This window comes from Anomaloglossus baeobatrachus, chromosome 3 (assembly GCF_048569485.1).
Source record: "Anomaloglossus baeobatrachus isolate aAnoBae1 chromosome 3, aAnoBae1.hap1, whole genome shotgun sequence".
Lineage (NCBI taxonomy): Eukaryota > Metazoa > Chordata > Amphibia > Anura > Aromobatidae > Anomaloglossus > Anomaloglossus baeobatrachus.
In genome coordinates this window covers 525,995,643-526,020,938 of record NC_134355.1, presented here as the reverse complement: position 1 = coordinate 526,020,938, position 25,296 = coordinate 525,995,643, and the positions used below count along the sequence as shown (strand labels likewise).

Genomic DNA, 25,296 nt, shown 5'->3' with positions numbered 1-25,296 from the left:
AAAACACTAACAAAGTTCCTCATCACCAATTTATTAACCCCGACTAAGCCCTCCATGTCCGGCGTAATCCACGGACCTCCAGCGTCGCATCCAGTTCTGCTGCATGCAGGTGACAGGAGCAGACTGCAACCAATCACAGGCGCCTGTGTGCGGGTAAAGCAGGGAATACGAGATTGATTAATGAGCGGCCGGCTTTTTCAAAATAGTAAAAGTCGCCGGAGCTTTTATAACAGCAGTGCAGCGCCGCGCCGGAGATCGGGGAACGGTGAGTTTGAGAGAGGAGGGGAACTGACCGACAGACAGCGAGAGGGACAGATAAGACAGAGAGACCAACCGACAGACATAGAAAGAGACCGACCGACCGACGGACTGAGGGAGAGAACGAAACAGAAAAAGAAAAAAGACCGACATCACATGAAAAAAAGCACAAAACGTACAGGGAACAAACAGAGATGCGTCCGTGTCACTCGGACGTGCGCACAGACCCATTGACTTTCATTGGGTCCGTGCTGCGTGTTGCGTGTTGAAAACGGACATGCTTCCATGCAAAATGGAGACACAAACGTAGCACGCACACGGACCCACTGACCTTAATGAAAAACGCACATGTGTCCTCAAACATTAAATAACATTGGTGCACGTTTGGCCGTGTCTCCGGTATATACGGAAATGGACCAAACACGCACGTTTTCTACGGATGTGTGTTGCAGGCCTTAAATTTAGCCCATTAAAACCATATACGGTGACATTTCTTTTCACTTTGCTGATACTTGCTACTTTGTGTTAGTGATGTATATCACATGAAATCACAATAAAAGACATTTGTGGGTCTAAAATGAAAAAATATGGCACAATTTATGTAGTATGAATACTCTTTCAAGGTACTGTAGCTATACAGTAGATGACTAATCTTTACCACTGAGCATGTCCATTGATCAGCTGATATTCATGTCATCAGATGTACACATTGTACAATACACTCCATAGTGGCTACTTTTGCGTACTGCAGCTCAATTAATTGAAGCTTAGTTGATTGGTGAGGGTGCGATATGTTAGACCCATTGAACAGTACTTTTTATGCTTAAAGAGTATCTGTCAGCAGGTTTTTGTTACCTTATCTGAGAGCAGCATGATATAGGTAAAGAGACACCAAATCCAATGCTGTATCACTTAGATTCCTGGGTCCAGCCATTCTGACACTATCAGAATTTTTAGATATAGCCATTTAGCAGAGCTGAGAGAGCTGTGCCGCCCACACCAGGCTCTCAATAGAGATTATACATTGACAGGGAGATGTCAGTCAGAGGAGGGTGTGTGCTGGACTGCCGTGCTTGTGGCATTGTAGTCCAGCAATGATGTCATGCTTGTTATCCAAATATAGCAAATAAACAGATTGGACCTTGACAAGACAGGCATCCCAGAATTCTATGTTTTAACCCTTGCAGCATGCTGTCTTCAGCTTACATAGCAAAAACCTGCTATCAGATTCCCTTTAACAACTTAGTGACAGAGCCAATTTTGACCTTAAAGACCAGACACAATTTTTCAAATTTGACCAACCTCATTTTATTTGGTAAAAAGGCTGAAATGCTTCAACATATACCAGTGATTCTGAGAATATATTTTTCATATTGCATTGAACTTTATACTAGTAGTCAATATATGTCAATATGTTTGTGGGGGGTTTTTGTGTGAAAATATCTAAAATTTGATGAAAATTTGCAATTATAAAAGTTTGACTGCTTATATCTTTAAACCAGATAGCGATACCACACAAAATAATTAATACAAATTTTCAGATAATCCTTCATTACATCAGCATCATTTTCCAAACATCCTTTTATTCTGTTAGTGTATTAGAGGGGTTAAAATATAACAGCAATTTTTTTTTTATAAGGAAATTTTAAATCCTATTTTTTTACAGACCTGTAAAATTTTGAAGTGACTTTTAGGGGCACAGGTGTTGTAAAAAAAACCAGAAGTGATATTTTAAAAACTGTACCCCTCAAATTAATCAAAACTTCTGTTAGGAAAGGTGTTAACTCTATAGCTGCCACACAAGAATTAAAGGGTTTCTCAGGTCTAAAGTGACAAGTCTGCAGTCACTTTATATGACAGCAGACTTGTGAATCTTCATAATGTGCGCAGTCTGCGCTGTGATGATTCTCTGGTGTAAGGCTAGTTTCACACTTGCGTTGGACGGGATCTGTTGCTATCCGCAGCCTTGAGGAATTACGGTAACCGTTACAGGAAACCGTTATATTCCTCATAGACTTCTATTAGCTACGGATAGCAACGGATGGTCTTGCATTGCATCCGCCCCGCAGTGCATCAGTTGTTTTGACGCTGACCGTCAGTGAGCGTCGGGCGGATGGAACGCTGCATGTAACGTTTTTTTGAGCAGCGGAAACCTTTATTTTTCACTGCGCATGCTCTTTTTTTTTATCACAAACTTTATTTTATTTCTCGGTGGCCGAACGTTCAGCTGAGCGCTCGGCCGCCGGCATGTCAGGGCACTCAGCGGAGCGCTCGGCCGCCGGCATGTCAGGGTGCCCAGCTGAGCGCTCGGCCGCCGGCATGTCTGTGCGCCCAGCTGAGCGATCGGCTGCCGGTATGTCTGTGCGCCCAGCTGAGCCCTTGGCCGCCGGCATGTCTGTGCGCCCAGCTGAGCGCTCGGCCGCCGGCATGTCAGGGCGCCCAGCTGAGCGCTTGGCCGCCGGCATGTCAGGGCGCCCAGCTGAGCGCTCGGCCGCCGGCATGTCAGGGCGCCGAGCTGAGCGATCGGCCGCCGGCATGTCTGTGCACCCAGCTGAGCACTCGGCCGCCGGCATGTCAGGGCACTCAGCTGAGCACTTGGCCGCCGGCATGTCAGGGCACTCAGCTGAGCGCTCGGCCGCCGGCATGTGAGAGCGCTCGGCCGCCGGCTATTAAGAGCGATCAGCTGATCGTTCACAATAGTCGGCTGCCAGTACTGTAAAGAAGAAAAAAAAAATAAACAAATAAATAACGCTTTCCGTTATTTTGTACGATCCGTAGCATTGCGTTGTGCCACTATATACAACGCATTCGTTGCATGCGTCACACAACGCAATGCTACAGATCCCGTCCAACGCAAGTGTGAAACTAGCCTTAGTGACAGGAATGATAGTTATGTGACTGCAAGTATGCGATATGCATACTCCTGGCCAGAATCCAACTAGACTCTTTTGGGCGAACTCAATTTAAATGTATTGCACGAGCACTGTGTGAATGCTGCCGATGTATGTGTGACCCAGCGTGCGCCCGCAGTGGCTGGGTGTGGTCTCCTCCATGTCTCTTTACTTTTTATGCCGTTCACTACAGTAATACACCCAAAGTGCAGCGATTGGCGACAGGAGAAAATGTTTTTTACACTTGAAGAGGACAATCTAGACAATCTACTCTCTAGGACAGTACACTAGAGGTTACAGTGAGTGACAGTTCTCACCACTACTGATTTAGAAGTCCATGGTGTCCATTATTCCTCACTAGAGTGCCCAGTTGGAGTTGATGGAATGCCATCCACCTTGAGATGATCAGTATGATTTTGTCACACATGGTCATAAGCTGTGAAAGCAGCACCACGAACTCCAAACGTTGACTATTTATCTCATCTAATATATCAACTGGAAGAAGCTGCGGCTAAGGCCGGTTTCACACATCCGGCATTTCGCCGGATTTCCGGATCCAGCACACTCCAGTACAGTAGAGTACAATGGCATCACGGCAAGCTCCGGTCAGATGCTCTGGTCACATGACAGCATGTGACTGGAGGTTGTCGCGATGCCATTGTACTGTATTGCACTGTACTGGAGTGTGCGAAATGGGACCAAGGGTCACAAAAAACAGAGATCTCATTGACAGAATTAATTGTCCACAATTGAGAATATTAGCTGTCATGATGGAGTACAATTGTGAAATGAGCTTGGCAGCACTACTGCCTGGATGATTGGTGGCAGGGGTGACAGTGTTGCTGCTTGTCACTCCCACATTTTTGATGATAAATTTTGTGTTATCGTTTTATTTGGGTTTTTTTTTACACTATCTCGTTTATTGTCTTTTACATTTACCATACATTTTTTATTACACTACACTGTTTCACTTTTCTGAACCTCAACTCCTCACTTCCCAAAAATCTCCATCCAAAAAATACCGAAAAAAGTCACTCCCAAAAAACTACAGTAACTGACCCCAGAATTGGTTAGACATGTATATATGTACTGTATACACATCAAATCTGACTAATAAAATAGGTGTGACAAAATAAATAGTTTGTGACACACACACACACACACACACACACACACACATTATGTTTGGTTGACAGTCACAAACTAACTTTAATGTCGGTATTTTTCTTTCATCTCTTTTGCATCTTTAATACAATATCTCCAGTGATGGGTGAGTGTGCTCGGCACTGCTCAGCACTCCATTGAGCATTGGAATGCGCCGGTGCTCACACAGCTTGGCCAAGTATCGTGTTGTTTGGATGTGTTGTCTGTCAAACAACGACCACAATGCACAGGTTGCTTCACTGCATGATGTGAGCAGGCACCCCAGGGAGAGCCAGTCAGTCTCTAAATGGCTTTTACTAGGGTTAAAACAACATTTTTTGGATGTAGTGTGTCAAAATTAAAAAAAGAACAACCCCCCCCCCCAAAAAAGCAAACAGCCTCCCGCCCTGAACATGCTCTGTTTATGGCTGGCTGTGTGTGGGTCAAGAGCCGAACTGCCCAATCATTGACTTCCTTTATATTAGTCACTTGAGTTGAGCACTTTCAGAGTGTCTGTCCAGCTCGAAAGGCTATTTTAGTCCCTCCTGATTGGCTGTGCTATACCATGTGATGTGATATCTGCAAGTCATTATGGGGACGGCTGTCCGACTGCTTTCAAGGTCATGTGAGCCTTCTCTGGCTGATGCAACATTCTCCAGTGTGTATATTGGTAGCCATTTTTGACAATGTGCACAAAGCACGTTACAAATTGATCAAAAATGCCAGGTTCAGCTATTTCCTAAAAATTAGACTCAAATATGATTTGCTTCCAATCAAATCACTCGTCTCTACTGAAAAGCTCATATTATATTTCAAAATTTTAAAGTGAATCTGTTACCAGATTTTTGCCACCCCATTGGAAAGCAGCATGATTTAGGGACATAGATACTAATTCCAGTGATGTGTGTGTGTCATTTACTTTATTGGTGCCTGCAGTTTTGATTAAAAACTATTTTACTTGCTACATGCTAAATAGTGAGCATTGTATAACGCCGCCCACACCTCTGATTGACAGCTTTCTGTGTACAATGTGCATAGGGAAAAAGCTGCCAATTGGTGGTGAGGTTGTGTTTGGACTACCTGACATCAGGCCAAGTAGTCCTTGACTGATAATTTCCTGCTAATAAATCAATGATTTTACACAAACTAAGGCAAGCCTCCAATAAGTGACATATTCCTGGAATCATTGTCTCTGCCTCTACAGTATACTGATTTCATATTAGGTAACAAAAAACTGGCAACAGCTTCCCTTTAAAGCAGAAACTCCGTTCTTTAGGTATTAAGCCAATAAACTTATAGGTAACCTGTCACCAAATTTTTGAGGTATAAACCAAAACTAGCACCTTAAGCAGCATCTGTGCTACATTCCATAAAGGTGCATGTTGTCCCCTTACTTCCTCTTTAGACTTTAGACAAATATCTTTTGAAAATCTCCCGCTCTGTATGTAAATCTTTGGGTCCAATCCAATGGGTGTCTTTGTTTGCAGCTCCTGTCCCTCCTCTCCGTGCTGATCACTGTCTTCTTGTGATGATTGACATGGATGAAGCAAAGTCATGCACCTGCGCAGAGACATTGCCGGTTTGCGGAGGGGCACTTCGCTCTGCTCTACTGCGGGCAGAGCCAAAAACATAGGTGCACATGCCCGAACCAGTGAGGTCTCTCTACACAGGCGTGACATTTTGCCCGGGTATGTAAATGAGGTAGCAGACGTCATCCATATCCCCAGGCAAAATCTTGCTCCTCTGCAGAGACCTTGCTGGTTTACGCACGCACACCTACAGTATGTATTCGGCTCTGCCCGTGGTAGGTAGAGCAAAGTGCGCCTGCATGAGCCGGCAATGTATCTGCGCAGTCACGAGATTTTGCCCAACAGCATATATGGTGCAGGAGGCGTCATTTATGTCAATCATCACAAGAAGACGGTGATCAGCTCGGAGAGGAGGGATAGGAGCCACAAAGAAGGACGCCCATCGGACCGTACCAAAAATTTAAATACAGTGCTGGAGATTTTCAAAAGGTATTTGTGGGGTCTACAGGGGAAGTCAGGGGACAACATGCACCTTTATAGACTGCAGCACAGGTGCTAGCTTTGGGTTTTACCTCAAAAATCTGATGACAGGTTCCCTTTATTAGGGTACAGTTCCACTTGCGATTTTCATGGACAAGTGCACATTGGATTGCAATCGCACCAGTGTTAATCAATCAGGCAGTGTCCCTCTGCTGTTTTTTCCTGAGCTCTAATCGTGCAGCATGCTGCATATGGCTGTGTAGATCACATCAGACTTGCTAATTCAAGTCTATGGGTGCGAGAAAACTATCGCATGGCATAACATATGCATGTCATAAGGATGGCGAACGCATGTCACATGGATGATTGGTGAGACAATAAACATGCACTCGTATGATATACGCAATGCCATATGCATGACACTCATTCCACTTTTCTAGACAATTATCGTCGTGATTATTTGTACCCAAGTGGAACCGTACCCTTATGCTGCAAATGTCTCTTTCCATTTTAGAGTTGTACTGATAATATAAATGCAATACATGCTGATGCTGGTGACCCAAACGATTCCTGAAATCATCAGAGAACTCTAAATAGTTGTTAATTTGGAATCTCTGTTTCAAACCGGCTGCTCAATTATTTTTTTATAATCTTCATCCACTTCTCTCACAAAAAAATTATCTTAGTTTGAGAACAGTTAATGTTCAGAGTACAATTTCTATTAAAGTCCATAGTAATAATCATTATTTCATGCACAGATGTTAATAGAGGGTATAAAAAAGGATATATTAACTGAGAAATGAGATGCTATCATAATGCTAAAGTCCTGGACAAGGGCGGACACTGACAGCTTGGAGCCCCTGTGCAAGAAATTATGCCTGGGCCCCTCCTTTTATGGCAACAAAGCTACAAATATAGATATTTAGGTATATATATATATATATATATATATATATATATAGATATATCTATATCTATATATATATATATATATAGATATAGATATATATATATATATATAATATATACACAAATTTATCATATATAAATTACATCGGGACCATATAATGAGTTTTGGCATGGGGAGAACACTATGAGGGCCATATAATAATTTGTGGGGTAGGGTGGACACTGAACACCATGTAATGAATTGTTTGATGGGGACGACACTATCAAGGGCATATGATGAATTGTGGGGTGTGGATGATGCTATTAGGGCCATATGATGAATTGTGAAAAGGTCACTGAGGACCATATAATGAATTGGTGGAAGGGGAGAACTTACCCACATACGCAACATCACCCCCTTCCCCACATACATAACATTACCCACTTCCCCACCCAGCTGGTTGAATTCACAGGCGCTGTTTGCGGGTCTATCATTGTATAAAATAAATAAATAAATCAATAAAATTGATGTAGGGTCCCCCCATCTGTTGATATCAGCACAGATAAAGCTCATGGCTACAGACTGCAGCTCCCAGTCGTGCATTTATCTTGGCTTGTGTATCCAAATAAGAGGAACCACAGACAGCTTTTTTTTAATTATTTAAATCAACAATTTAAAATCGGTATGCACAACCCCACAAATTTGATACCAAGCTGAGATAAAGCCTGACAGCTGGGGGTTGGTATTCACATGCTGGGGAGGCCCAGGGTTATTGGCCCCCCTGGCCTAAAAATAGCAGCCTTGAGCTGCCCAGTATAGCCACATAAATTAGAATTGACAGTCCCGGCACTTTATCCAGCTCATCCCGATTGCCCTGGAATGGAGGCAGTCGAGGTAATAAAGGGTTAATGTCAGCTCACAGCTGCCACTAAGCTTTAAATTAGTAATGGGAGGTGTCTATGAGACCCCACCAACGTAACTAAATCCACGGCTGGTATTACAGGAGATTCCTCTGGTAGCGAGTCCGACGCTGGACCCCACCATTAATAGTCTGTAAAGGAAAAGAAATAAATACAAACACTAAAAAAATCTTTTATTTGAAATAAAATACAAAAAACACACTCTTTCATCAATTTATTAACCACTGAAGTACCCGGGTCTGACGTTATCCACAAGAGGTCCCACAAAGATTCCAGCTCTGCTATATCTGAACTAGCAGTTTCATAAAGAAGTCGGGGATCAGCGCCGCGCTTATCACCATTCAATCCAAAGGATAATTTTCCAAGTAATTTATTAAGGAAGCATGAATAAGTCTACGCATTTCAGGGGTCTCTGCCCCCTTCCTCAGGACAATGCAACAATGACACAGAAGATTTCATTGTTGCATTGTCCTGAGGAAGGGGGCAGAGACCCCTGAAACGCGAAGACTTGTTCATGCTTCCTTAATAAATGACTTGGAAAATTATCCTTTGGATTGAATGGTGATAAGCGTGGCGCTGATCCCCGACTTCTTTATGAAACTTCTATCTTATTGTTACAGGTCCGCAGCTGTCTCCACTGACTTCTATGCTTCATGAGGTGTTGTGACTCTCACAACATCCATAGGTGAGTGCACGCTATTATCCCTTCAATGTTTTTATCGGTTAAGACCCTATGCGCCTGTCTTTCCTCCACAGTTTATAAACATCTGAACTAGCAGCATGGGGCCATAGAACATGATAACACGCTGTTACTTCAGGCAGAGATTGAGCTGCAGCTATCAGTGGAGATGATACTCAGGTTAGTTGTGGCCACAGCTGGAGGTTTCCATGGTCCTCCATCTGTGACTGCAGGTTACCACCGGACTTCAGGGAACCTCAATGAACTCTCACTGTGTTGTTTTTCCAAGAGATGCAGATTTGGTGCTGAAATTTCTACATCATATTCCTGCTTCCAATCTACACCTCCTGGCACAAAAACGCATCACTGCCGCATGCGGTATGATGCTTTTCAGCATCAAATATGCATCTCTTGGCAAAAAAAATGCACAAAAATTGTTTTGATGCTGTCTAGGTGCAGTTTTCCAGGAGGTGCAAATTTCATACTGAAATCTGGTGCAATCAGGATGAGTGGGGTAAAGCGCTGTGACTGACATCTAATGGATGTGGCAATCCTGGGTGGCTGCAGGCTGCTCTTTTTAAGCTGGGGGCCCAATAACCATGGGTCTCCCAAGCCTGAGGATACCAGCCTCCAGCTGTCGGGATTTATCATGGCTGGGTATCAAAATTGGGGGGACCACATACAGTTTTTTAAAATAACTGTATTTATTTAAATAATATAAAAAAGCCACATGCAGTTCCTCCTATTTTGATACACAGCCAAGATAAGTGCACAGCTGGGGCCTGTAACCTGTAGCCATGGGCTTTATCTGTTCTGGTATCAATATATGGGAAAACCGTACGCTAATAAAACATACCATGATATAGACGCGCAGGCAGGGTCTGTGATAACAGCCAATCACAGATGCTGTCTGGGGGTAAGGTCTGACTGCAGCCAATTAGAGACGCCAGTGGGCGGTGAAAGCAGTGAATATGGATGAGGGGTAATTATAACGGTCCTGGAAGTACAGCCGCGGGAGCAGTTACAGCTGCGGGAAGACTCGTTAAGTATATTGTGTTTTAGCCGATTTGCTTCCTTTTTTTTAGAGTGATTTCCCAGGCCAATCACAGATATGCTAATACTTGACATGGCTCTGATGGGGTTGGGAGCGGGTTTCTGCAAATGAACACTTATCGAATATTGCCGACTTTTGAGCAAAGTGGTAGGAACCCCAAGCCCAAACAAAACGGCCATAGCTCGTACCGAGTCTGAAATTTGTGAACCGAACAGGTTCGCTCATCTCTACTCTTCTCCACAACCTTATTCATGAGTTTCATGATGCTGTTTGATCCCTGATGTAATAAAAAATACTAATTATGTGACTTCTGCAGGCAATTGGTAATTCAGGCTTTTATTTAGGGGTCTCAAACCACAGGGGGATGAATACAAATGAACATCACAATTTTCAGATTTATATTTTTAAAATATTTAGAAAAACATGTCTCATTTCCTTTAGAATTCACAAACACTTGCTAATTAGTGTTGGTATATCCCATAAAATCCCAATAAAATATATTCAAGTTTGTGGCTGTAGCTTGAAAAAATGTGGAAAGTTCACGGGGTATGAATACTTTTTCAAGCCACTGTATATGTAATGACTGAGTATATGTTAGATATATTTATTTAGAGAGAACGTAAGTGATTTTGTATATACTCAGTATACATCCATCCATTAATAATTACCTGATGGATATTCAGCAGCCTCTTATTGAAGACGTTATTACCAGAGTTTATCTACCACATACAATGCAGACGTTTGTGACAAGTGAGCCGGATTTCAACAGTTATACAAACCAAACTGTAGATTGCAGATAATTGAGAAAAACAATAACAGAAACACTTCATGATCATGGAGAGCTCAATTATTTGTAAAATGTAGAAAAGCCTCTCCAATCAAGAATTCTAAGTATGCAATGAAACCACCCAGCTGGAAGAAATCAGCAATGGCCCAGCATCATAGATGTAGCATGAATTAGTTGTTTTAAAATTAAGAGGAAAATTATTTATTATAATAGTTCTGTCAAACACAAGACAAAGTGTTTTTATTATTGATTGAAATATAAGCGGATTATTGTTTTTTGCTTTTTTTGAAGGTTGCTATATTAGGCTACTTTCACACATCCGGTTTGAGCACTGCGGCTCAATCCGGCTGTGCAAGCTATGCAACGGATGCGGCGAAAACACCGCATCCTTTGCATAAGGTTTTACATGCGGCCCGTCCGTTTTTTTCCGGTTGCGGCATGCTACTGAGCATGCACAGTGGAAGAAACCGCATGGGGCGGCCGGATGCGTTTTTTTCCGTATCGTGCCGCATCCGGCGTCCAAAGGCATGCATTGAAAAATGCGCCGCAGCGGCCGGATGCGGCGCGATGCGGTTTTTTTTCCGGAGGAAAAAACGTTGCAGGCAACGTTCCATCCGGCCACCGCATTGGCTAAATCTGCTACATGCAGAAAAAAACGGACCGACCGCAAGCCCATGCGGCACAATACGGCACTAATGTAAGTCTATGCAAAAAAAACGCAACCGGCGGCAAAAAAAACGGTTGCGGTTTTTCTGCAGAGCGCCGTATTGTGCCGCAGAGCAAAAACCGGATGTGTGAAAGTAGCCTTAGTAACAGATTTATTTTTGATCATAAAAACTATGAAACATGATTTTACCTTATACAACACCAAAAATAACAATTGGTTCCGAACAGTAATTGAGGAAAATTTTTAGCCAAAACCACAAAATGAGCTAAAAAATTACAAGACACATATAAATCTTTTTTGATAATTCTCCTTCCTTTCACTTATGGTTTTAGCTAATTAAATGAGAGGGAATTTACTATTTCTATTAAGGAGAACTGATTAATATGGAGTTTTACAGCTAATGGTCCGAGGAAGAAAAGTATGCATTAACTTTCCAGTGGAATGAAAGAATCTATCTCACAAATACCACCTAGGAGAGCCGGTCATGGTGCAAAGTTTAACAGACAGACATTAATTTTATTCTGTTAGCTATAACATGCAAAATAAAAGAGCATCTCACCATTTAACATGCTGTCAATGTCCATTTGCTTTTTCTTAGTTTAAAGAGAACCTGTCATCAGGTTTTGCCCATATAAATTGCGGCCACCACAAGTAAGACCTTATATACAGGATTCTAGAATACTCTATATAAGAGCCCAGGCCGTGCTGTATAACATAAAAAAGACCTTTATTATAGTCACCTGTGGGACAGTCAGGTCCAATGAGCGTCGCTGGTCTTGGGTCCAGCGCCTCTTCTCTGCTTGCGATTGCCGTCCTCTTTGCCTGCTTCATGTGGATGATGTATCCTAATTCATCTACACAATGCTCTCTATTGCCCTCCTGTGCACGTGACACGCCAATGGGGTCTGAGGTTACCCGTCATGCGGTTCTTCTCCTGGGACACTGTGGTGGCCTTGCCCGGTTCATTGACCACGGTGGTGTCAATAAAGATGGGGATGGTAGGAGTAGTTGTTCGTGACACCAACTGTGGTGTGTGGCTAATATGGGAGCCGCCGCTGCAGAGTGTCTCTCTTTTCTGGGACGGATGGTAATGCAGCTCGAGTGTCACAGCTCTCCACAGGTAGAGTTCGGCCCCAGGGAGGATGATGGGAGTGGTAGTAGTCGCCTATAGCGAAGGGGCACGATGTTGGAAGCACCAGCAGTAACGGGATGACACAGAGGGTGTGGTTCAAGGTCTTTACTCACTGGAAGCACACTGCCATTGGAGCACCGAGCTACGCTGTGATGGGCCTCAGCCGATCCCGGATACTTCGGAGGTTGTGGCCGGTTGTTTCCTTCTGTGTGTCTCCTTTTGACGGTTTCCCTCCACCCCAGCTCCTGGGCCGTTGAACAGGTCACGGGTGCCTTCTGCACTCACTGTGAACCCTGGGATCCCCCTTCTTTCCTAAGAACCTGGGTCGAGCCTCCAGCTCCAGACCACAGGTCCCCAACTGTCTGTGTCTCTGCTGTTCTCCTCCTGAGTGCGACCTGGTGCTTGCTGTGCCCAGAACAGACTGACTAATGTGTGAGATGGCTCCTAACTTCCTCTGTTGGTGCTCCGCCTCCTGGGTTCCTGGACTAGTGGGCAAGAGGCCCATACCACATGATGGCCACCCCAGCACCTACTCTAGCCCAGTCCCAGTGGAATAACTCCCATGTTATGTGTTGGTTGGTGTGTAAATTGGGGGTTTACCGGTAATGACCTTCTCCATATCCAAGATGAATACTGCACCTCTGGTACCCTGTGGCGCCTGAAGCCGCAGGGGAGCCACATATGCACACTTCTCTCTGCCCCGCTGAGGGCAGAGCAAACTATTGCATTGTGCATTCATGGGCACTCTTTAACATTTCCCTGCACCTGCTCATTACATTACTTTGATCTGCCCTCAGCCTGGCAGAGAGAAGTTCAAGTGTGCAGGAGCGCAATGGAGGACACTTTGTGGATGACACAGGACGTGTCATCTACATGAAGCAAGAAAGAGGATGGCAATCACAAGCAGAGAGGCAAGTGCGTCTAATAAAAGGTGTTTTTTATGTTACACGGTTTGGCTTAGGGACTTATATACAGTATTTTAGAATGCTGCATAAAAAGGCTTACTGGTGGTGGGCACAGGTTATATTGAAAATACCTGGTAACAGGTTTCCTTTAAGAGTTCAGAGGAGCTCGCCAGCTGGATGGAAACTGTTTTAAGCCAAATTCCAGCATAGACATGACGTGAGATAGGGCCATATTTTCCCACATGTTTCGGGAAATAAAGTCTTTACTCCATGTTTTGGGCAATATATGAATAGTGCTTACTCCAGTGTATGAGTAAGGAGTATATTGCCCAAAACATGTAGATAAACAAGACCCTACTTAAAGTTATGTCTGTTTTTCAGGTTACGTGTTTTTATTCAATGAAATGATGGAAATGTTGTATTAAAGGGAGTCTGTCAGGTGCGATAGGCACCCAGAACTACAAAGAGTTCTGGGTACATACTGCTATTTCCTGCCCAACCATTCCTGTATCTAGTAACATAGATAAAGAGATCTTTTGAAAAAGTATTTCCAAAGATCCTTTATGAGATGCACAATATTTCCTGTGCTCATTTTGCCCTCTTAGCATGTTAGCACGCCCACAGGGGTGTGCTAACATGCTATTCAATGCCTGCTGCTTGACCTTATCAGCGGTGATGTGCCTACCTGTGTCCATTGTCAGAATGCACATTATCAGAATGTCCCGCACTTCCGGTCATACACACTACAAAGCCGGGTGTACGCGTCCTGTTTTCAGAGAGGTCTAGTGCGCATGACAGGAAGTTCCGGGGACTTCTGATCCTGAGCACTGCCCGGCATTCTGATGGAGTGACAACGGACACAGGTACAGGTATGCATGTCACCGCTGATGACGCTAGGCAGTGGGATTTGAAAAATAATGACAAAGGGGAAGTGTTGCATAACAAATAATATAACCCTTTAAAAGTCAATTTTTATTTAATTTACGCTAAAAATCCAAAAACCCAGTGCAAATAACAAAATAGGAAATGAAAGGGAGGAGGATAAAGTTCTCACTCTAAAAAGATGCACCTCCCTCCTGTCCTCTACCTACCACGGAGGTCGGCACCCTACAATGATACGAATGTGGTGCCCCCACTCGACGGCGGCTGTCCCTGTGGAAGCCCTATTGAGCCCTTACAAAAGTCATGAAAATTAAGGACATATAGGCAGGGTATGCTTTAAGTAGTGGACAGGATAAAAAGACACACATATATCCCTCTATCCAACCGGATATTAAATAATAGATACGTGTGAAGGGGTCCTCAAGAGTGCTTAAATAAACAGGACCTCATATTTTCCTGCAAACAACAAAGGGGTCAGATCTTATTGATAAAACATCTGATGCCCCAGTGGGATTTGAATAGCATGTTAAAACACCCCTGTGGGCGTGCTAACATGCTTAGAGGGCGGAATGAGCACAGGAACTAATGCCCTTGAGACTAGTCCTTACACTCATTAGCATATCATGGAGGAGCTTTAAAAATACTTTATCTAAAGATCCCTTTATCTATGCTACTAGATACAGGGACTGTTAGGCAGGGATTAGCAATATGCACCAAGACCTTCTTGTGGTTCTGGGTGAATATAGCACTTGACAGGTTCCCTTTAAATAACAGTATTACGGTCACCGAGCATCCAGAGGTGGACCCACTGGACCTTGCACCAAACTCTTCTGAAGGTGCAACCAGCAGCGAACCCCTTTACAGAGACTGTGTGGTACACCAGCTGAAGGCCTAAATGCTCGGCAGCCAGGGATCTGTAGAGATAGTCTCTTAATGTCCAATATTAGAGTACACAGTTGCAGCAGAGCGGAGATGGTGGCATAGAGGTTGATGACAAAGACGTTGCGGCACAGTAAAGGCTCAGATTGGCAGTCCCACTGTCTCTGATTGATTTCAATCAGACTGCGCATCCAACCTGTATGACAGCATCTGTGATTGGTTGGAATCATACACGCTATCTGGTTCTCCTATTTGAGAGCAAAAATAAATAAATAAAAAAAATTGGTGTAGGGTCCCCCATTTGTTGATATTCAGTGCAAATAAAGAAGACGGCTACAGGCTGCAGCCCCCAGTTGTGTGCTTATCTTGGTAGTGCATCAAAATATGGGGTGCTGCCCCCCCCATTTTGATACCCAGCCAAGATAACACTAACAGCTGGGGGTTGGTATTATCATGTTGGGAAGGTCCATGCATATTGAGCCCACAGTCACCCAGAATTGTCGCATCCATTAGATGTGACAATTCCAGCAGTTTACTCGGCTCATTCCGATTTCCCTGGTGTGGTGGCAATTGGAGAAATATTAGGGGTTAATGACTGCTCACAGCTTCCACTAAGTTCTAGATTAGTAATGGGTGGCATCTATGAGACCCCCCCATTACTAATCTGTAAGGGAAAATAAATAAACACAAACACCAAAAAAATCCTTTATTTGAAATAAAATTTTAAAATCCCCTCTTTCACACCTTTATTAACCCCAAACACCCAGTTCCGACATAATCCTCACATGGATCCCCCTATCCCTTTCTACCACCATTTTAAAGCACATGATTAGGGTCCCCATATACTTACATGATGTCGGCGTCTAGGCAGATATCCGAGATTAATTCCAGGGCCAAACCAGGTGGTTTTAAAAAAGTTCTAAAACAGTTGGAATACTTTTTTAAAATTTAAAGAAACAATAATTTAATTATTTGGAAATATCGTATAGCCATATCTTATGTACAACGGAACATGGATAAAAAGGTGAAAGTTATTATTCCAATTTATATGAATAAAATAACTGTATAGAATTTGACAACAGAAACACATCACAAAAAAAAAGTTGGGAAGGTAAAACAAAACTTTGGAACAGTAAGGGATACTGGTGGTATACAGCTGGATGGCAATTTTCAACTAGGTCACATGATTCATATGGCTACCATGGTTCCCCAAATATAAGGCCTACACCGAAAATAAGCCCTAGCACCCCAGCAGGGGTTTTTTTTATCCTTTTTGGTGTATGCTTATAATATAAGCACTACTCCAAAATAAGTCCTAGTAGTGTATCATATGATAATAGTATGCTGAAATAGGGCTTGGGCAGCCCTTTCAGGATATGTAACTTTTATTGGTGTACATTGCCTCAATATATTGCTGTAATCCCTGGAAGATTATAGTCATATGCTGGCTAGTTCATGTAAAATGAACATTCATCTCTTCCCCTGCTTACCCCTCTGCGCCCACATCAGTTATTGGAACATGTGCTAATGGTGAATGAATATCCACCCCTTTCCCTGCCAATAATGATTTTGTGGCAGAGTCAGTGATTGAAACATGTGTTAATTGCAAATGAATATTCACCCACTAACCCCGCCCATATTCCTGCCCACACGCTCGGATCAGAAGAGCTGCCGGTCAGTGCTAGTATTGCGATGCAACCCTTAGAGAAGCAGTAACTTTGACTGAATCACTGATGCCGCCACAGAGGGGTGGGTGGGAATATGGGTGGGGGACAGGGTTAATATTCATTTGTCATTAACACACGTTTCATTCACTTATGCCGATCCACAAAGGGCAGGCGGGGGAAGGGAGTGAATATTAATTTTCTATTAACAGGTGACCCAGTCACTGATGCCAATACAAAATGATATGACATTCCCTGAAAATAAGCTCTAGCTCATCTTTTGGAGTAAAAAATAATATATGACCCTGTCTTATTTTTGGGGAAACAAAGTACGCATAAAAAAGGGCATGTTAGAGAGGCAGAGTCTCTCAGAGGCAAAGATGGTTAGAGGTTCACCAATTTATGAAGAAGTGCATCTAAACATTTCCGAAAAATGTTCTACAACTTAAAAGTCGCTGAATATCCTATCAGGTATAGTACATAATATCATCAAAAGTTATAGCCTGTCCATACCAGTTTAACAACAACACTTAAATCAGTACACCTGATCTGTACTCTTGACTTATGGCATGCTTATTTATCAAATAGGCTTCATTATGTTTTTATTCTATTTTCTCATAAACTGAAAATTGCTTAAACTGCTCAAAAAAAAATAATGGTTGTTTGAGTTGTGGAATTATGCTAGCTATGTTCAAGAGACACAAAATATGGCTATACTCACAGGTCGGTAAAATCTAACCTTTTCAATTTAATTAATTATTAAACATTTACCCTCAATCTCTACTATTCAAGAAATTGAGGCTGTGTCCCATGTAAGGTCTCTGCTCACTGGATAAAATATTGGGGTAAATGAGTGCATTCAAACATAAGTTTAGATAACTTGTTTTTGCTAGAAGGGTATGAAATGATCGATATTTTAAAACTATTTACAAATATACAGTATATTTATGAATTAAGATTTCTTTCTTAAATTCCTCAGTGGCTGCAAAACAAAGACCTCACAGTGACGAATATACTAAGAAGATTCCTCCTCCCAAGCCTAAACGAAATCCAACCACTCATCTTAGCACATCATTTGATGAGACATATATTAAAAAGCATGGGACAGTCAAGAGTAGTTTGTTTAGAGAGGCATCATCATCTCACATCAGTTGTGGTTCTGGGGATCGGGAGGATGAAGAACCTGTTTATATTGAAATGGTTGGGAACATTTTAAGAGACTTTAAAAAAGATGAAGAAGACCAATGTGAGGCAGTGTATGAAGAAATGAAATACCCTATATTTGATGATATAGGACAGGACTCTAGATGTCTTTATGATTTGGATCATGTTAGTTGCTCTTCTCAGTGTGCTACTCCCACAGTGCCTGACTTAGAATTCACCAAGTCCTCAGTGCCATCAACTCCCAAGGGCCAGATTTGTGACATTCCCCCTCCATTTCCAAATTTATTATCTCAAAGACCTCCTTTATTGGTGTTTCCACCAGCACCAGCACAATGTTCACCAAATTCTGATGAATCTCCTTTAACTCCTCTTGAAGTAACAAAGCTACCAGTATTGGAAAATGTGTCTTACATCAAGCAACCAGCTTCTGCTTCACCATCACCAGTTCCAACGCACATTCCAGGACACCAGAAAGTAGATAAAGACCAAACTATTGTTTCCCATGGAATTTCTCCATCTGGTCATTCATCTTCGCCACCACATGCTTCAGCTAACTACAGAACGCAGTCTCCACATGGCTATCCTAAAAGTCATTCAGCTTCTCCATCCCCTGTGAGCATGTGTAGGTCACTGACTCCTCTAAGCCTCAAAAGACCTCCACCTTATGATTCTGTGCATTCAGGAAGTCTATCAAGAAGTTCTCCATCAGTGCCTCATTCTAATGTCAGAAACACACCAGAAGGGAAGTCAATCAGTGCATCTACTAGCACTTATTGTACATCTCAAAGCAACTCACGATCCAGGACACCAACAAGTCCCCTTGAAGAATTATCAAGCCTCTTTACCTCAGGAAGGAGTTTGCTGAGGAAGCAGTCCAGTGGAAGACGATCTAAAGAACCTTCTGAGAGTAAGTGTAAGGGAATATGTCTTGTACATCTACACAGTGGGCACAATTGTTGGGTAATTATTGATGTTAAAATCGTTTCACTATTATGTTTATAAAAATGCAAGTAATTTGAGGCACCAGAGGGTAATTTTTATAAAAAACTTGATCTTTATTCCATAGTATTAAAAAAACTCACAACAAATAGAGGAAAAGGCAACATTTTGGCTATATCTGGCTTTTCTCATGACTAAAAATACAGTTATATGTTTTTATAAGGATTTCCCTCTGGTACCCTGGACATCTTGTATTTCTACTGTCTTCGACCTAACGGAAGGCACTAATAATCAAGCAAAAAAATTATCAGTGGGGAATGGAATTTGCAAATTGGACTGATACATAGATATATATCATACGTAGAAAAGTGACATTTAGCTCTTGACTAAGGCCTTGCTCCCACTAGAGTATAAAAAAATCGCTCTGATTTACATGCCAAAAAGTGGGATGAGTCTCATACGTATGTTATTCCATACGTCATGCGTCATTTTTTGTTGCCTAGCATCCATATGACATATGTATGACATCCATATGCAATGTGTTTTTAACATCATCTTTTCCATACTATTATTATTATTTATTTATAGAGCACCATTGATTCCATGGTGCTGTACATGAGAAGGGGGTTACATACAGAATACATATATAAGTTACAATAGAGAGACTAGTACAGAGGGAAGAGGACCCTGCCCTTGCGGGCTTAGATTCTATAGAATATAGAATATATAGTATACTATAATACTCTGTAAATTAAAGCTAATTGTCAGAAATAAAAAGCAATCTTATATAATGAGACAGATATCGTCCAGATATATAATTTCATATTGCATGTATATATTATAAACGTGCACTCTTTAGTGTCTAATGTTTATGCAACAGCTGTTTAACTTGAAGAGTAAATAAATGGAAAAAATGTGATGTGATGTGGGCCCCCCCATTTTTGTTAAACAGCAAAGGTAAAGCAAATAGCTGAGAACTTATATTATCAAGCTTGGAAGATCCATGACTATTGGGCCCTTCCCTGCCTAAATATACTGGCCTGCAGCCACCTCAGACATGTTGCATCAAATGAGATGCTCCAATTCTGGCACTTTGCTTTGGCCCTGTTGCATTGGCAACCTGGGTAATGGTATTTGAGGTTTATGTCAGCTGTGAATTGTCCAAAAACACAGCTGACATCAAGCTCTTATGTTAGTAATAGAGAAGTCTCTTTTAGATATCCCCATTACTAACCCAGTAAGTAAGAAGAAAAAAATCACACACTCAAATACTTCCTTTAAAAACACTCCCCAACTCTTTCCCTGGTTCACCAATATTTTTGCTAAAAAAAAACCCCAGGCAAGTCTGATGTAGTGCACAAATGGAAACCAAAAAAACGAAAAAATAGAGAAATAAAAACAAAACAGTGTCCCTCTTTATCCAGCACTTCACAAAACATTCCCCAATTTCGTCAATCAAAGTCTATGGTGCACCATTCTGACACTCCATAGGCTTTGAGCAGCAACGTCTTCCAGCTCACACTGTGCTTTGCGACATCCGGTGACTGTGAAGAGCAGTTACATCAGTAATGTTACTGCTCTTCAATGTCATCGGATCTTGCGCAGCGCAACATGAGCCAGGAGTGGCTGCTCCTCAAAGCCTATGCAGCATCAAAATGATACTCTAAGAGTTTGATCAACGGAATCGGGAAACATTGTGGGAAGCGCTGGCCTACATCTGGCCTGTGTGGAAACTTTGCTTTCTAATGCATTGGTGAACAAGGGTCAGTCTCTTGTTTTTTTCCTCTTTTTAAGTTTTTCATTTGAGGACTACATCAGATTCCCTGGACTACGTCAGACCTGCCTGTGTTTCTTTTCTTTAAAAAATAAATTGATGAATGTGGGAAAGAGCCGGGAAGTTTTTTTTAAAATAAAGTTTTTGTTTGTGTATTTTTCTTTTTGCTTATTAGGTTAGTAGTGGGTGTGTCTGATGTCTCCATTACTAACACCAGGGTTTTATGCCAGATACGTTTTTAGACAATTCACATCTGACATCCAACCCAAATACCATTACATCGATTTACAATGCACCAGGGCAATTGGGAAAAGCCGAGGCGAAGTGCCAGAATTGGAGCATCTTTTGTGAATTCTGGGCCTGCGGGCTGCTAAATTTTAGGCTGGGAAGGGCTAAATAACCATGGGCCTTCCCAGCTTGATAATATCAGCTGTCTGATTTACCTTTGCTGGTTAACAAAAATGGGGGGAACTCTTATTGTTTTTTCCATTTTGTTTCTTAACTGCTGTAGAATAAACACCACATGAAAGGCACAAAAGTGTGCGGGTTTATATGTAGAGGGGTTGAGAAATTGTATATCTGCAGGATATCTATTAATTCTATCTATCTACTAACTAGAGATGAGCGAACCGGTCCCGGTTCGGCTCGAGGCCGGTTCGCCGAACGGGGGTCCCGTTCGAGTTCGGTTCGTCGAACGTTCGACGAACCGAACTCGAACGTATAGGCTATAATGGGAGGCAATCACAAACACATAAAAATGCATTATAAATGTACACAAACAGTTAATAAACATTGCCATAACACTTACCGGTCCTCGCGATCCCTTCTGCACTCTGTCTCCTGCCGCTATTCCATCCGATGATCGCTGAATCCTCCCGGTGACCTGCACTGCCAGCAGAGAAGCAGGACCTATCGTGACGTCAAAATAGCCATGTGACCAGTCACGTGGCTATTATCTCATTGGCTACAGACTGGTCACATGACTATGACACGTCATGTAGGACCTGCGAGTGCATCTCTCCGGTACACGGTGCACATATGTGTATCGCCGTGTACCGGCGACATGCTCTAGCACACGGTCGACTCCCCGTTCCGTTAGGGACCGGCTGACACAGCCGGTCATTAACGGAGATCACCGTTGCCATAGCAACGCAGTTAGCGGTGACGTCACCGCTAACCGCGGCTCCGGGAGCACCGTTGCTATGGTAACGCGTCTGTCAGCGTTACCGCTGTTACCGCTAGCAGCCAGCAGTGATCACTCACGGAGTGAAGGCTGCACGCTGCTTCCCGATTGTAGTGAGCATTGTAGTTAGGATGGAGGTTCCCCAGCCCCAAGTGATGCCCCTCACTACAATCGTCACTACTACTACACTAGAAAGAAAGAAGACAGAAGAGCAGGATCGTGGAGGGGTGACAGGGGGTAATAAAGATGGAGTCTCTAATGTGTCTGTGTATTTATTTCTATTAAAGTATTTTTTCTCTGTGTGGTGTCTTTTTTTAACCCTTTATTGGAGATTCTTAATGGCCGGGTCAAACGTGCCTGACATTAAGAATCTCTGGCTTAATACTGGCTGGTAAAACAAAGCCAGTATTAACTCATGATTACCCAACAAGCCACCCGGCTCCAGGGCTGTTGGAAGAGTTGGATACAGCGCCAGATGATGGCGCTTCTATGAGAGCGCCATTTTCTGGGACGGCTGCGGACTGAAATCCGCAGCAGAGGCGCCCACAAACCTCGGGCTAACCTGTGCTGCGGATTCCAATCCCCAGCTGCCTAGTTGTACCCGGCTGGACACAAAAATAGGGCGAAGCCCACGTCATTTGTTTTTTAATTATTTCATGAAATAAGTGAAATAATTAAAAAAAACGGGCTTCCCTATATTTTTGGTTCCCAGCCGGGTACAAATAGGCAACTGGGGGTTGGAGGCAGCCCGTGGCTGCCAGCTGTACCTGGCTAGCATACAAAAATATGGCGAAGCCCACGTCATTTTTTTGGTGGGCAAAAAACTTCTGCATGCAGTCCTGGATGGAGTATGCTGAGCCTTGTAGTTCTGCAGCTGCTGTCTGCTCTTCTCCATACAGACAGACAGCAGCTGCAGAACTACAAGGCTCAGCATACTCCATCCAGGACTGTATGCAGAAGTTTTTTGCCCCCTGAAAAAATTATGTGGCTTCGCCATATTTTTGTATGCTAGCCAGGTACAGCAGGCAGGTACGGCTGCCCCCAACCCCCAGTTGCCTATTTGTACCCGGCTGGGAACCAAAAATAAAGGGAAGCCCTTTTTTTATTATTTCATGAATTTCATGAAATAATTAGAAAACAAATGACGTAGGCTTTGCCCCATTTTTGTGTCCAGCCAGGTACAACTAGGCAGCTGGGATTGGAATCCGCACCACCGGTTGGCCTGAGCTTTCTGGGCCCCACTGCTGCGAATTGCAGTCTGCAGCCACCTCAGAAAATGGCATTTTCATAGAAGCGCCATCTTCTGGCGCTGTATCCAACTCTTCCAGCACCTGCCTGCTATACCTGGCTAGCATACAAAAATATGGCGAAGCTCACGTCCTTTTTTTGTAGCTTTTTGGCAAAAAAAAAAAAAAAATGCTTCCCTGGATTTTCCATTGCCAGTGAAGGTAACACCAAGCAGTGGGGGTTAGCAGCCAGTAGCTGCTTGGATTACCCTTAGCTAGCAATACAAAAAATGCAGTGGGAGCTAACATATATTTTTTTTAATTATTTATTTAAATAACTAAAAATAAAATGGGCTTCCCTGTATTTTGATTGCTGGACATCACAGTGCTGTAAAAATAAATCTTTAAAAAAATGACGTAGCGCTCCGCGGTATTTTTGATTCTCAGCGCAGATAAAGCAGACAGCTATGGGTTGCCACCCCCATCTGCCTGCCGTTACCTTGGTTGGCAATCAAAATACAGGGAAGCCGATTAATTTTTTCTATTTAAAAAATAGTTAAAAAAAAAAAATTACGTTGGGTCCCCCCATTTTTGATAGCCAGCTAGGGTAAAGCAGACGGCTGTAGCCTGAAAACCACAGCTGGCAGCTTTACCGTGGTTGGGGATCCAATGTGGAGGTCCCCTCAGGCTCTTTTTTATAATTATTTTATAAATATTAATAATTACACAATAAAAGTAGGGGACCCCCCAAATTGGATCACCAGCCAAGGTAAAGCGGACAGCTGTGGTCTGGTATTCTCAGGGTGGGAAGGTCCATAGTTATTGGGCCTTCACAGCCTAAAAATAGCAGGCCGCAGGCACCCCAGACGTGGCGCATCCACTAGATGCGCCAATCCTGGCGCTTCACCCCAGCTCATCCCGTGCCCTGGTGCAGTGGCAAACGGGGTAATAAATCGGGTTGATACTAGCTGTAAAGTCACCTGAGATCAAGCCCAGCAGTTTGTGATGTCATGGCGTCTATTAGATACCCAACATCATAAACTGTCAGTACTAACAAAAACAAAAAATCGACAAAAGAAATTTATTTGAAAAAACAGTCCCCAAAACATTTCCTCTTTCACCAATTTATTGTAAGAAAAAAAATAAAGGGGTCCCACGACGACTCTGGACCGTCTAGAATATGGGGGGGAGACACTCAGGGAACGTATCCCCCATTTTCTAGGAGTGCGGACCCTTCATGTGAGGAGTGTGGGTGCAATGAATCTGCACTCACTCTCCCCGGGTCCACAGCAGCAGAGTCCATGTCGTAATGGTTGCTACCAAAGCTGCAATGCCCTGCTCATGAGGTAAGGGCATGCCTAATCAGGAGAACTACTGTAGAGGAAGCTCTGCTCACTGGTATATAGGTGCTCAGAGGTAATAATAGATAAAATTAGTGAGTAACCTCGGCACTCTATATCTCCCAGACTAAGTCAGTAAGTCACAACGGATAGTAATGCAAAATCACTCTTTATTGGTCCGTATTAAGAAAATTTTTTTTTCATAAGCATATATGTTTTTGTCCAAAACAAGTTACAAATGACGTTTCGGCCTGAGCCTTCGTCAGATTGGACTTATCTGCATGTAATCATGAAAAATGACAATAATCAGTATCACATAAGAGTGAGAGAACAATAACATAAACTCGAACAATGTAGAGGTACAATTGGGATGCAGCAAAAAAATTGCAACACAGCAAGAAATGAAACACATGATACAAATGTCATAATACAGTACAAGGACAATATAGTAATGACAAATATGGGGTCAGAGTAGACTTAGACAGCTCTGGTACGAAAGAGATGTCAATCATAAAGTAACATGTGCAGTAGGTGTAGAGCTACACTATGCATGGCAGAGCTAATGGGTAGACCGACCATAGAAAAAGTAGAGAAAAAGTGGAGAAAAAGTGGAGAATAAGTGGAACATAAGAGGAGAAAAAGTGGAGAAAAAGTGGAGAAAAAAGTGGAGAAAAAGTGGAGAAAAAGTGGAGAAAAAGTGGAGAAAAAGTGGAGAAAAAGTGGAGATTAAGAGGAGAAAAAGTGGAGAAAAAAGTGGAGAAAAAGTGGAGAAAAAGTGGAGCATAAGTGGAGAAAAAGTGGAGAAAAAGTGGAGAAAAAGTGGAGCATAAGAGGAGAAAAAGTGGAGAAAAAAGTGGAGAAAAAGTGGAGAAAAAGTGGAGCATAAGAGGAGAAAAAGTGGAGAAAAAGTG

The 25,296-nt window shown here is 42.8% G+C and overlaps 1 protein-coding gene across 3 annotated transcripts in view; it reads left to right on the top strand.

Annotated features, from left to right (window-relative positions):
* Positions 1–25,296, top strand: part of NYAP2 (neuronal tyrosine-phosphorylated phosphoinositide-3-kinase adaptor 2) — a 342,325-nt gene that overhangs the window by 198,149 nt on the left and 118,880 nt on the right. For all 3 annotated transcript variants that reach the window (XM_075340770.1, XM_075340769.1, XM_075340771.1), the window contains exon 4: positions 17,739–18,830. In XM_075340770.1, the coding sequence (XP_075196885.1) occupies positions 17,739–18,830 (1,092 nt within the window). The remainder of the gene's footprint in view (positions 1–17,738; positions 18,831–25,296) is intronic.